Source organism: Oncorhynchus keta, chromosome 30 (assembly GCF_023373465.1).
Source record: "Oncorhynchus keta strain PuntledgeMale-10-30-2019 chromosome 30, Oket_V2, whole genome shotgun sequence".
NCBI classification, from domain to species: domain Eukaryota; kingdom Metazoa; phylum Chordata; class Actinopteri; order Salmoniformes; family Salmonidae; genus Oncorhynchus; species Oncorhynchus keta.
The window spans coordinates 13,246,615-13,259,822 of record NC_068450.1 but is presented as its reverse complement, the minus strand read 5'-3'; the positions used below and the strand labels follow the sequence as shown (position 1 = coordinate 13,259,822).

Below are 13,208 nucleotides of genomic sequence, written 5' to 3'. Positions count from 1 at the left end.
GATCTGTTGTCTCTGTTAGAGAATAGCTACAATCACTGTTCTCAGATGTGTTGTCTCTGTTAGAGAATAGCTACAATCACAGTTCTCAGATGTGTTGTCTCTGTTAGAGATACCCCCCACACCCCACCCTGGGAGATGGCGTAGCCTCTCTGACTGGCTAAGCTAGTCCGTGTCCACGCCCGTACCTGTTCAAACACCTGTCAGCTTGTCACAGAGAAAACACTTTCCCTCGCTCAGTTCACACACACACACCCGTCAGTCTACACACCTGTCTGTCTTTACCTATACTCCCAGCTGCTCTCACTCTACCTGTGTGGGATTCTCTATCGTTTGGGAGACCGTCTGTGGATACAGTACCCAGTGAAAGTAGGTACGTTTTTACTCTGATTTCCATCGAGGTACCACGTTTGTCCGGGTGTAGAATGTGGATTCTCTCTTCTTGACCCTCTCGTTTTAAATCAGCGTAGATCATGAATAATAATCTATCTTTTGCCAGCTGTTTATGTCATGCTAACTCCTCAGACCCTGAAAGACACCAGGGATGGTTGTCGGACAGTCTGTTTGTCCTCTCAGAACCATTATTCTCTCTGCTCACCAGGATCACCTGTCTGTCAGAAGAGCTGCCTTTCCGTCCCATTCCGCTCCCTTTACTGCACCTTATCATTTAACTTGTCGCTCTGTGCTGGCGGTGTATTTCATGTAAAAATGTGTCATGTGTGTAGACTGGTGTTCAGTGGGGTTGAGGTCAGGGCTCTGTGGTGGCTAGTCAAGTTCTTCCACACCGATCTCGAACCATTTATGTGTGGACCTCACTTTTTATTTGACTAGGCAAGTCAGTTAAGAACAAATTCTTATTTTCAATGACAGCCTAGGAACAGTGGGTTAACTGCCTTGTTCAGGGGCAGAACAACAGATTTGTACCTTGTCAGCTCGGGGGTTTGAACTTGCAACCTTCAGGTTACTAGTCCAAAGCTCTAACCACTAGGCCACCCTGCCGCCCCAGATATTCAGAAAGAGACATTTTACCGCATCAGGATATATATATATATATTTAACCACTGGGAGGTCATTTGCATGGTGAATTTGGCAGCACTCTATTGCCATTTGCATAAGGTTAACTTTGCCAGTCTTTTAATAAGGACAAATCTTAACAATGTTTTATTAGAATTCCCACTGGCTTTCAGTTCCCTGAGGAGAAATGTCCTTCTGTAGCTCAGTTGGTAGAGCATGGCGCTTGTAACGCCAGGGTAGTGGGTTCGATTCCCGGGACCACCCATACGTAGAATGTATGCACACATGACTGTAAGTCGCTTTGGATAAAAGCGTCTGCTAAATGGCATATATTAAATGTGAATGAGCCATTTGTGTTCGATTAGAGATGAGAGAAATTCTATCTAGCCACTTCAACAAATATTTAAATAGAATATGTGGGGGAAAGATCAAGCAGACCAGGTGTTCAAAAACATCTTGAATCCTGCTTCTATGACCCTATGTTGAGAAATTATGTTTGCTCCAATTTGTGTGCCTGTGCGTGCCTGTGCCCATCTATCTTTGGCTGACAGAGGGCCTGTTTGGTAGAAAGTGGTTGGACAGGCTCATCTGCATGGTTGGAATGCCTGTTGCATGTTCCCGTTCCTTAAGGGAGGGGAGAAATACTGCGCTCCTCCTTTTGACAGAGACCAAACAGTTCTAGGACAAACTAGAAGGGTAACCCCAATGGGCCTCAAATCTGTGATCCTCTAACCTACAACCCTGAGTGTTTCAGTCCAGCATCTACACACTTACTGTAGACCAAGAGGCCCAATCTTATCAGATATACACAAGGACCAAGTGGGACAGAGACTAAGGCTTGTTTCTGGACCGGACCTCTCTTACTAACCTGTGTCTGTGCTGCTATCTGTGGTACTCAGGGAGCTAGGAATCACAGGAACCAGACTGGGAGCCACTTAGAGGAATCACAGGAACCAGACTGGGAGCCAGTTAGAGGAATCACAGGAACCAGACTGGGAGCCACTTAGAGGAATCACAGGAACCAGATTGGGAGCCAGTGGAGGAATCACAGGAACCAGATTGGGAGCCAGTGGAGGAATCACAGGAACCAGATTGGGAGCCAGTGGAGGAATCACAGGAACCAGATTGGGAGCCAGTGGAGGAATCACAGGAACCAGATTGGGAGCCAGTGGAGGAATCACAGGAACCAGATTGGGAGCCAGTTAGAGGAATCACAGGAACCAGATTGGGAGCCAGTGGAGGAATCACAGGAACCAGATTACAACCACCTACTATGTCAAAAGGTGAGTTGACCGGCTTACTGTCTGAGCTGATTTCAATATGATGTGTGTGTGATAGTGTTATTTCCTACCATTGTCAGATGTGGTAGTAGATCAACTCCATAAAAAGGGGATGAAGTGACAGATACCATGTTTATTATAACAATGTTTCATCTATTCATCCTGTGTGATGAAGAATGTATCAGATGTTGTATTATCTTATTCAGATGTGTGTGTGTGATTGTTTCACTGTGTGCATGTGCATTTGTTCATGTCTGTGTGTGTTTATGTCTAACGTGTGTGTTTATGTCTAACGTGTGTGTGTGTGTGTGTGTGTGTGTGTGTGTGTGTGTGTGTGTGTGTGTGTGTGTGTGTGTGTGTGTGTGTGTGTGTGTGTGTGTGTGTGTGTGTGTGTGTGTGTGTGTGTGTGTGTGTGTGTGTGTGTGTGTGTGTGTGTGTGTGTGTGTGTGTGTGTGTGTGTGTGTGTGTGTGTTTCAGAGGGGGAAAGAGCATCAGTGTTGAAGACCACTAAGGTTCGGACCAAGCTGAAAGGAGATGGCAGCTGGATGCAGAGACTCGGTGAACCCCAGTCTGAAACAGAGGAGGAGAAACCATGGTAAGACAGACAGACAGACAGACAGACAGACAGACAGACAGACCCATGGTGAGACAGACAGACAGACAGAACCATGGTGAGACAGACAGACAGGAGGAACCATGGTGAGACAGACAGACAGGAGGAACCATGGTGAGACAGACAGAGAAACTAAGTCATTAGTTAGTCATATTATTGTGGTTTGCTGCCAGATCTCTCTCTGTGTAGTAGCAATTAATGTGGGGATGAGGTTAGACTAGTATGGACCGTGTTCAACTTCTCTCTCTATATATATATATATATATCCCCCCTCTCCCCGTCTCTCTCTCTCTCTCTCTCTCTCTCTCTCTCTCTCTCTCTCTCTCTATATCCCCCCTCTCCCCATTCCTCTCTGAGCAGGATAGCAGAAGTCAGAGTGAATCGACTGAATGGAGCCCCTATAGACACCAGCCCAGTGGCCTCTCCCACCTCCAAGACCCCTCCCTCCCCCAGACCTGCAGAAGACGGGTAAACCCTGACACCCACCTCAACACGACACACTGACACCCACCTCAACACTACACACTGGCACCCACCTCAACACTACACACTGACACCCATCTCAACACTACACACCCACCTCAACACGACACACTGACACCCACCTCAACACGACACACTGACACCCACCTCAATACTACACAATGACACCCACCTCAACACTACACAATGACACCCACCTCAACACTACACACTGCCACCCACCTCAACACTACACACCCACCTCAATACTACACAATGACACCCACCTCAACACTACACACTGGCACCCACCTCAACACTACACACTGACACCCACCTCAACACTACACACCCACCTCAACACTACACACTGGTACCCACCTCAGCACTACACACTGGTACCCACCTCAACACTACACACCCACCTAAATACTACACAATGACACCCACCTCAACACGACACACTGACACCCACCTCAATACTACACAATGACACCCACCTCAACACTACACAATGACACCCACCTCAACACTACACACTGACACCCACCTCAACACTATACACCCACCTCAATACTACACAATGACACCCACCTCAACACTACACACTGGCACCCACCTCAACACTACACACTGACACCCACCTCAACACTACACACCCACCTCAACACTACACACTGGTACCCACCTCAGCACTACACACTGGTACCCACCTCAACACTACACACCCACCTAAATACTACACAATGACACCCACATCAACACTACACACCCACCTCAACACTACACACTGGCACCCACCTCAACACTACACACTGACACCCACCTCAACACTACACACGCACCTCAACACTACACACTGGTACCCACCTCAGCACTACACACTGGTACCCACCTCAACACTACACACCCACCTAAATACTACACAATGACACCCACCTCAACACTACACACCCACCTCAATACTACACAATGACACCCACCTCAACACTACACACTGGCACCCACCTCAACACTACACACTACACACCCACCTCAACACTACACACTGGTACCCACCTCAACATTACACACTGGCACCCACCTCAACACTACACACTGACACCCACCTCAACACTACACACTGGCACCCACCTCAACACTACACACTGACACCCACCTCAATACTACAGACTGGTACCCACCTCAACACTACCCACTGACACCCACCACAACACTACCCACTGACACCCACCTCAACACTACAGACTGGTATCCACCTCAACACTACACACTGGCACTCACATCAACACTACACACTGAAACCCAACTCAACACTACATACTGGCACCCACCTCAACTCCACACACTGGCACCCACCTCAACACTACACACTGACACCCACCTCAACACTACACACTGGCACCCACCTCAACACTACACACTGGCACCCACCTCAACACTACACACTGGCACTCACCTCAACTCCATAAACTGACACCCACCTCAACACTACACACCCAATTCAACACTACACACTGGCACCCACCTCAACACTACACACTGACACCCACCTCAACACTACACACTGACACCCACCTCAACACTACACACCCAACTCAACACTACACACTGACAACCACCTCAACAATACACACTGACACCCCCCACCTCAACCCCATACACTGACACACACCTCAACACTACACACTGGTACCCACCTCAACTCCATAAACTGACACCCACCTCAACACTACACACCCAACTCAACCCTACACACTGGCACCCACCTCAACACTACACACTGACACCCACCTCAACACTACACACTGACACCCACCTCAACACTACACACTGGTACCCACCTCAACACTACACACCCACCTCAACACTACACACTGACACCCCCCACCTCAACTCCATACACTGACACCCACCTCAACACTACTCACTGGTACCCACCTCAACTCCATACGCTGACACCCACCTCAACACTATATACTGGTACCCACCTCAACTCCATACACTAACACCCACCTCAACACTACATACTGGTACCCACCTCAACACTATATACTGGTTCCCACCTCAACTCCATACACTGACACCCACCTCAACACTACACACTGACACCCACCTCAACACTACACACTGACACCCACCTCAACACTACACACTGGTACCCACCTCAACACTACACACTGACACCCACCTCAACTCCATACACTACACACCCACCTCAACACTACACACTGACACCCCCCACCTCAACTCCATACACTGACACCCACCTCAACACTACATACTGGTACCCACCTCAACTCCATACACTGACACCCACCTCAACACTACATACTGGTACCCACCTCAACTCCATACACTGACACCCACCTCAACTCCACACACTGACACCCACCTCAACACTACACACTGGTACCCACCTCAACACTACACACTGACACCCACCTTAACACTACCCACTGACACCCACCTCAACACTACACACTGACACCCACCTCAACTCCATACACTGGCACCCACCTCAACTCCATACACTGACACCCACCTCAACACTACATACTTGTACCCACCTCAACTCCATACACTGACACCCACCTCAACACTACATACTGGTACCCACCTCAACTCCATACACTGACACCCACCTCAACTCCATATGCTGACACCCACCTCAACACTATACACTGACACCCACCTCAACACTACACACTGACACCCACCTCAACACTACATACTGGTACCCACCTGAACTCCATACACTGACACCCACCTCAACTCCATACACTGACACCCACCTCAACACTATACACTGACACCCACCTCAACACTACACACTGACACCCACCTCAACACTACATACTGGTACCCACCTGAACTCCATACACTGACACCCACCTCAACTCCATACACTGACACCCACCTCAACTCCATACACTGGCACCCACCTCAAAACAAACAACAAAACTCTTTATTATAAACTGACCTTTGGTTCTCTTCCTAAATATAGAACACCGTCTCCAGGATACCTTATCAGGTATAACAGACTTCCACCATTGCATAACTTGATCAAAAGCATATACAATGGATTACATTCATTCACTGTGAATAATATAAAAGGTGAATGAATAATCTTATCCATTTTTTCAGAGGGATTTTCACCAAGACAGACACCAAGCCTGCTGCCACCTCATCTACATTCAATAGCTTGAGGTAAATAAAAGTAATGTCAGAGTCTACTGGCAGCAGTAATGTCAGAGTCTACTGGCAGCAGTAATGTCAGAGCTCTAACTGGCAGCAGTAATGTCAGAGTCTACTGGCAGCAGTAATGTCAGAGTCTACTGGCAGCAGTAATGTCAGAGTCTACTGGCAGCAGTAATGTCAGAGTCTACTGGCAGCAGTAATGTCAGAGTCTACTGGCAGCAGTAATGTCAGAGGCTACTGGCAGCAGTAATGTCAGAGTCTACTGGCAGCAGTAATGTCAGAGTCTACTGGCAGCAGTAATGTCAGAGTCTACTGGCAGCAGTAATGTCAGAGTCTACTGGCAGCAGTAATGTCAGAGTCTACTGGCAGCAGTAATGTCAGAGTCTACTGGCATCAGTAATGTCAGAGTCTACTGGCAGCAGTAATGTCAGAGTCTACTGGCAGCAGTAATGTCAGAGTCTACTGGCAGCAGTAATGTCAGAGTCTACTGGCAGCAGTAATGTCAGCAGTAATGTCAGAGGTCTAACTGGCAGCAGTAATGTCAGAGCTCTACTGGCAGCAGTGATGTCAGAGTCTACTGGCAGCAGTAATGTCAGAGTCTACTGGCAGCAGTAATGTCAGAGCTCTAATTGGCAGCAGTAATGTCAGAGTCTACTGGCAGCAGTGATGTCAGAGTCTACTGGCAGCAGTAATGTCAGAGCTCTAATTGGCAGCAGTGATGTCAGAGTCTACTGGCAGCAGTAATGTCAGAGCTCTAATTGGCAGCAGTGATGTCAGAGTCTACTGGCAGCAGTGATGTCAGAGTCTACTGGCAGCAGTAATGTCAGAGTCTACTGGCAGTAGTGATGTCAGAGTCTACTGGCAGCAGTGATGTCAGAGTCTACTGGCAGCAGTAATGTCAGAGCTCTACTGTCAGCAGTAATGTCAGAGTCTACTGGCAGCAGTAATGTCAGAGTCTACTGGCAGCAGTGATGTCAGAGTCTACTGGCAGCAGTGATGTCAGAGTCTACTGGCAGCAGTGATGTCAGAATCTACTGGCAGCAGTGATGTCAGAGTCTACTGGCAGCAGTAATGTCAGAGTCTACTGGCAGCAGTAATGTCAGAGTCTACTGGCAGCACTAATGTCAGAGTCTACTGGCAGCAGTAATGTCAGAGTCTACTGGCAGCAGTAATGTCAGAGTCTACTGGCAGCAGTAATGTCAGAGTCTACTGGCAGCACTAATGTCAGAGTCTACTGGCAGCAGTAATGTCAGAGTCTACTGGCAGCAGTAATGTCAGAATCTACTGGCAGCAGTAATGTCAGAGTCTACTGGCAGCAGTGATGTCAGAGTCTACTGGCAGCAGTGATGTCAGAGTCTACTGGCAGCAGTGATGTCAGAGTCTACTGGCAGCAGTGATGTCAGAGTCTACTGGCAGCAGTAATGTCAGAGTCTACTGGCAGCAGTAATGTCAGAGTCTACTGGCAGCACTAATGTCAGAGTCTACTGGCAGCAGTAATGTCAGAGTCTACTGGCAGCAGTAATGTCAGAGTCTACTGGCAGCAGTAATGTCAGAGTCTACTGGCAGCAGTAATGTCAGAGTCTACTGGCAGCAGTAATGTCAGAGTCTACTGGCAGCACTAATGTCAGAGTCTACTGGCAGCAGTAATGTCAGAGTCTACTGGCAGCAGTAATGTCAGAATCTACTGGCAGCAGTAATGTCAGAGTCTACTGGCAGCACTAATGTCAGAGTCTACTGGCAGCACTAATGTCAGAGTCTACTGGCAGCAGTAATGTCAGAGTCTACTGGCAGCAGTAATGTCAGAGTCTACTGGCAGCAGTAATGTCAGAGTCTACTGGCAGCAGTGATGTCAGAGTCTACTGGCAGCAGTAATGTCAGAGTCTACTGGCAGCAGTGAAATCAGTCTATTGTTCAGACAACCAATGCCCTGTTAGATGGCTTGATTACATGGTGTCCCTCTATTTGCAGTGTGTCAACATCCAGCTTCACCAAGAGGCCTTCAGAGAGCTACAAGAGAATGTGAGTAAACCTTATGCAATTCTTATGAGTAGACTCAGTGAACGTGCTTGAGTGTGTGACGCTGTGTGTGGTAAAGGATTAACAGAGAGATAACTGTTGTGACTTAAGGGGAAGTGTTTGATAAGTGTTTGTGTGTATGTGTTCTTCCCTCCAGAGCTCCTCACACAGTGCGTCCCACCTCAAACCTCCCAGTTCAAACTGAGGACCAGCTTTCCCCAGAGGAGAAGGAGAAACGGTAAGACACACACAATGCATCCCAAATGGCACCCTGTTCTCTTTATAGAGATCTCCTTTTGACCAGGGCCCTGTACTGTTTTGGGCCCTATATAGGGAACAGAGTGCCATTTCAGATGCTGTCTACAAAACTCTTATTTTACCTCAGAAAATAGACGTTGAGGAAAACAAGTCTCATCTCTTTCTTTACCCCTCTCTCTTTACTTCCTGTGTGTGTGTGTGTGTGTCTCTCTCTCTCTCTCTCTCTCTCTCTCTCTCTCTCTCTCTCTCACTCTCGCTTTCTCTCTCCGTCTCTCTCTGTGTCTATCCATCTGTCCATCAGAGAGGAAGCAGCCATGGATGTGCTCAGGACTTCTTCAGCCCGACAACGCTCCTACGTCCTCTCAGCTGCCAAGAAATATGAGTATGTGATTGGCTATATACCTCTCTCTCCATCTCCCCCTCCCTCTCTCCTCTATTTCTGTCTCTATCTTTTTGTCTCGTTATCTGTCTCTCTTCATCTCTCTATTCCCCTGTTTGTATCTTATCTCCTGTTCTCCTGACAGTTCTACAGAGAAACCACTAGAAACCTCCCTGACCCCAGAAGTTTCATCTTTTGTGGCTAAAAGGTAACTGATGCTTCTCATTGGACGGTCCTGTTTTGTTCCTCATGGAAAATGATGATGATGTCTGAAATGAAAGGCTTGCCTGGAGATGTTTAGTTTTTCTGTCTTGTTGTTTCTTGTGTGTCTAAAGGGTGGTGATCACAGACAATGACGACTCTGTCTTCACTGAGACTCCCTCTGTCCCCAAAGAACCAGCTGCTCCATCTGTGAAAGATGTCTCTCCCGTCTCTTTGAAAGATGTCTCTCCCGTCTCTGTGAAAGAGGTCTCTCCTGTCTCTCTGAAAACTGTCTCTCCTGTCTCTCTGAAAGACGTCTCTCCTGTCTCTGTGAAAGATGTCTCTCCTGTCTCTGTGAAAGCCGTTTCTCCTGTCTCTGCGAAAGATGTCTCTCCTGTCTCTGCGAAAGCTGTCTCTCCTGTCTCCCTGAAAGATGTCTCTCCTGTCTCTGTGAAAGCTGTCTCTCCTGTCCCTGTGAAAGCTGTCTCTCCTGTCCCTGTGAAAGCTGTCTCTCCTGTCCCTGTGAAAGATGTCTCTCCTGTCTCCTTGAAAGATGTCTCTCCTGTCTCTGTGAAAGACGTCTCTCCTGTCTCTGTGAAAGATGTCTCTCCTGTCTCTGTGAAAGCTGTCTCTCCTGTCCCTGTGAAAGCTGTCTCTCCTGTCCCTGTGAAAGACGTCTCTCCTGTCTCTGTGAAAGACGTCTCTCCTGTCTCTGTGAAAGCTGTCTCTCCTGTCTCTGTGAAAGCTGTCTCTCCTGTCCCTGTGAAAGATGTCTCTCCTGTCCCTGTGAAAGATGTCTCTCCTGTCTCTGTGAAAGACATCTCTCCTGTCTCTGTGAAAACTGTCTCTCCTGTCTCTGTGAAAGCTGTCTCTCCTGTCTCTGTGAAAGACGTCTCTCCTATATCTGTGAAAGACGTCCTCCTTCCAGCCCCCGTCATAGTTGACACCCCAACAGTGATTGGCCCTTATGAGGGCATGAAGCCAGGGTGTACCAAAATGGCTACTCCACTTCCTGAGTTGAAAGTTGAGGTGATGAAAAAACTGTCCCCAGAGAGTGGTGTCCCGTTGAAAGACGTCCCCCCAGTCCCCTCTGTATTAGTGTCCCCTGTCCCATATAACCCAGTGAAGAAGAATCCTGCCACAGTGGACACACTGACAGCCCTGTCTGACACACTCATCTCCTTCGACACAGGTTCATCCAGGTACCGTATTGATTCATTAATGTATCATCATGTATTCATGTATTCATGTATTCATTTGAATTACAATGATCAGATATGTTGCACCACAGTGTGTGTAGTGTTGAGACCAGAGCCATGTATTTACATTATGGGTAGGCTATACACGGCTCTGGGTGAGAATAGGCCCACAGTCTGCAGAGCCAGAGGACAGGTAGGAAACATCAGAGAGAGAGAGACTTCCTCATTCACGTCATCCGTGGGTGATATAAAACCGGTACCAAACCGTGACAAAATGTTTTTCAATTGAAAATGTTTTGCAATGAAAATTAGTGTTTTTTAATTGGACACAATTAGGTTAGTCCCTCCCTGTTTAGTCCATTTTCCCCCCATTTGGTTTCTCGTGAGTACACCCCTGGTGACAGCTGTCATTGTGTACTTCTACACTGAGTGTACAAAATATAAGGAACACCCTTCTAATATTGAGTGGGGCATGGACTCTACAAGGTGTCGTAATTGTTCCACAGGAAAGCTGGCCCATATCGATTCCAATGCTTCCCACAGTTGTTCCAAGTTGACTGGATTCTTTGGGTGGTGGACCATTCTTTTTATTTATACATTGTGTTTATTTATTATTGCAGATAGATTGTAGCTTCCATCAATGTAATTGTCTGCATCATTTCCAATTCCTTATATATATATTTTTGTAAATATATACAGCACCAGTCAAAAGTTTGGACACAGCTATTCATTCAAGGGTTTTTTCTTTATTTTCACTATTTTCTACATCAAAACTATGAAATAACACATATGGAATCATGCAGTAACCAAAAAAGTGTTAAACAAATATTTGAGATTCTTCAAAGTCGCCACCCTTTGCTTTGATGACAGCTTTGCACACTCTTGGCATTCTCTCAACCAGCTTCACCTGGAATGCTTTTCTAACAGTCTTGAATGAGTTCCCACATATGCTGAGCACTTGTTGGCTGCTTTTCCTTCTCTCTGTGGTCCAACTAATCTCAAACCATCTCAATTGGGTTGAGGTCAGGGGATTGTGGAGGCCAGGTCCTTCTTGGTCAAATAGCCCTTACACAGCATGGAGGTGTGTTGGGTCATTGTCCTGTTGAAAAACAAATGATAATCCCACTAAACGCAAACCAGATGGGATGGTGTATCGCTGCAGAATGCTGTGGTAGCCATGCTGATTAAGTGTGCCTTGAATTCTAAATAAATCACTGACAGTGTCACCAGCAAAGCACCATCACACTTCCTCCTCCATGCTTCACGGTGGGAACCACACATGCAGAGATCATCCATTCACCTACTCTGTGTCTCACAAAGACATGACGGTTGGAACCAAAAATCTCAAATTTGGACTCATCAGACCAACGGACAGATTTCCACCGGTCTAATGTCCATTGCTCGTATTTGTTGGCCCAAGCAAGTCTCTTCTTCTTATTGGTGTCCTTTAGTAGTGGTTTCTTTGCAGAAATTTGACCATGAAGGCCTGATTCACGCAGTCAACTCTGAACAGTTGCTGTTGAGATGTGTCTGTTACTTGAACTATGTGACGAGTCCCTTACTTTTTCCCCCTTCCACTTGCCTCTTCCATTTTTGCAGTAATGCTGCAATTATTTGGTTGTAACTTTGGGTAGAGTGGAACATTCTTGATATACACAGGAAACAGAAAACCCAACTGCGTTGCAGTTCTTGACACAAACCGGTGCGCCTGTCACCTACTACTATACCCCGTTCAAAGGCACCTACTACTATACCCCGTTCAAAGGCACCTACTACTATACCCCGTTCAAAGGCACCTACTACTATACCCCGTTCAAAGGCACCTACTACTATACCCCGTTCAAAGGCACCTACTACTATACCCCGTTCAAAGGCACCTACTACTATACCCCGTTCAAAGGCACCTACTACTATACCCCGTTCAAAGGCACCTACTACTATACCCCGTTCAAAGGCACCTACTACTATACCCCGTTCAAAGGCACCTACTACTATACCCCGTTCAAAGGCACCTACTACTATACCCCGTTCAAAGGCACTTAAATCTTTTGTCTTGTCCATTCACCCTCTGAATGGCACACACACATTCCATGTCTCAATTAAAAAGCAGGTGTTGTTAATGTTTGGTAAACTCCATCCTGCTGGGGATGTACCTTCACTAGAGCCAATAGAGGAAGTGATCAGTCAACTTTCACACAGGATGAAATGTGATCTTACACAGGTCTTAAGAGAGAGAGAAAAGAGAGAGAGAGGTGAGAGAAGAGAGAGAGAGAGAGGCCAGTTGATGCTATAATAGTTTGTTAGATGTAAACTGTTGTGTTCTTCAATTCAAGTCCTCCCTGTCTTGTCTACAGAGTGCATGATGATCCGATCCCTCAGCTCATGACTGATGATCTCCTCTCTCTCACTAACGGGTTCGTTCAAAATAGTTTATTATTTTATTACTTTTGAAATTAAGTTATTTAATACAATGTATCCACACAGCCACATGGTGGTACTAAAAGCATTTTAATGCTATTTTCTCACCTCCTCTCTCCTCTTGTCCTCCTCTCCTCTCCTCTCCTCTCCTCTCCTCTCCTCTCCTCTCC

General features: G+C 47.0%; 1 protein-coding gene across 50 annotated transcripts in view; it reads left to right on the top strand.

Annotated features, from left to right (window-relative positions):
* The first annotated feature begins 209 nt into the window (after positions 1-209).
* LOC118363233 (mucin-4-like) overlaps positions 210-13,208 on the top strand; it is a 50,832-nt gene continuing 37,833 nt past the window's right edge. For all 50 annotated transcript variants that reach the window (XM_052487668.1, XM_052487637.1, XM_052487626.1 and 47 more), the window contains exons 1-12: positions 210-366; positions 1,911-2,294; positions 2,769-2,886; positions 3,265-3,372; positions 6,374-6,400; positions 6,514-6,576; positions 8,536-8,586; positions 8,741-8,821; positions 9,143-9,223; positions 9,366-9,428; positions 9,556-10,623; positions 12,975-13,034. In XM_052487668.1, the coding sequence (XP_052343628.1) occupies positions 2,285-2,294; positions 2,769-2,886; positions 3,265-3,372; positions 6,374-6,400; positions 6,514-6,576; positions 8,536-8,586; positions 8,741-8,821; positions 9,143-9,223; positions 9,366-9,428; positions 9,556-10,623; positions 12,975-13,034 (1,730 nt within the window). In that variant the 5' untranslated portion in view covers positions 210-366; positions 1,911-2,284. The remainder of the gene's footprint in view (positions 367-1,910; positions 2,295-2,768; positions 2,887-3,264; positions 3,373-6,373; positions 6,401-6,513; positions 6,577-8,535; positions 8,587-8,740; positions 8,822-9,142; positions 9,224-9,365; positions 9,429-9,555; positions 10,624-12,974; positions 13,035-13,208) is intronic.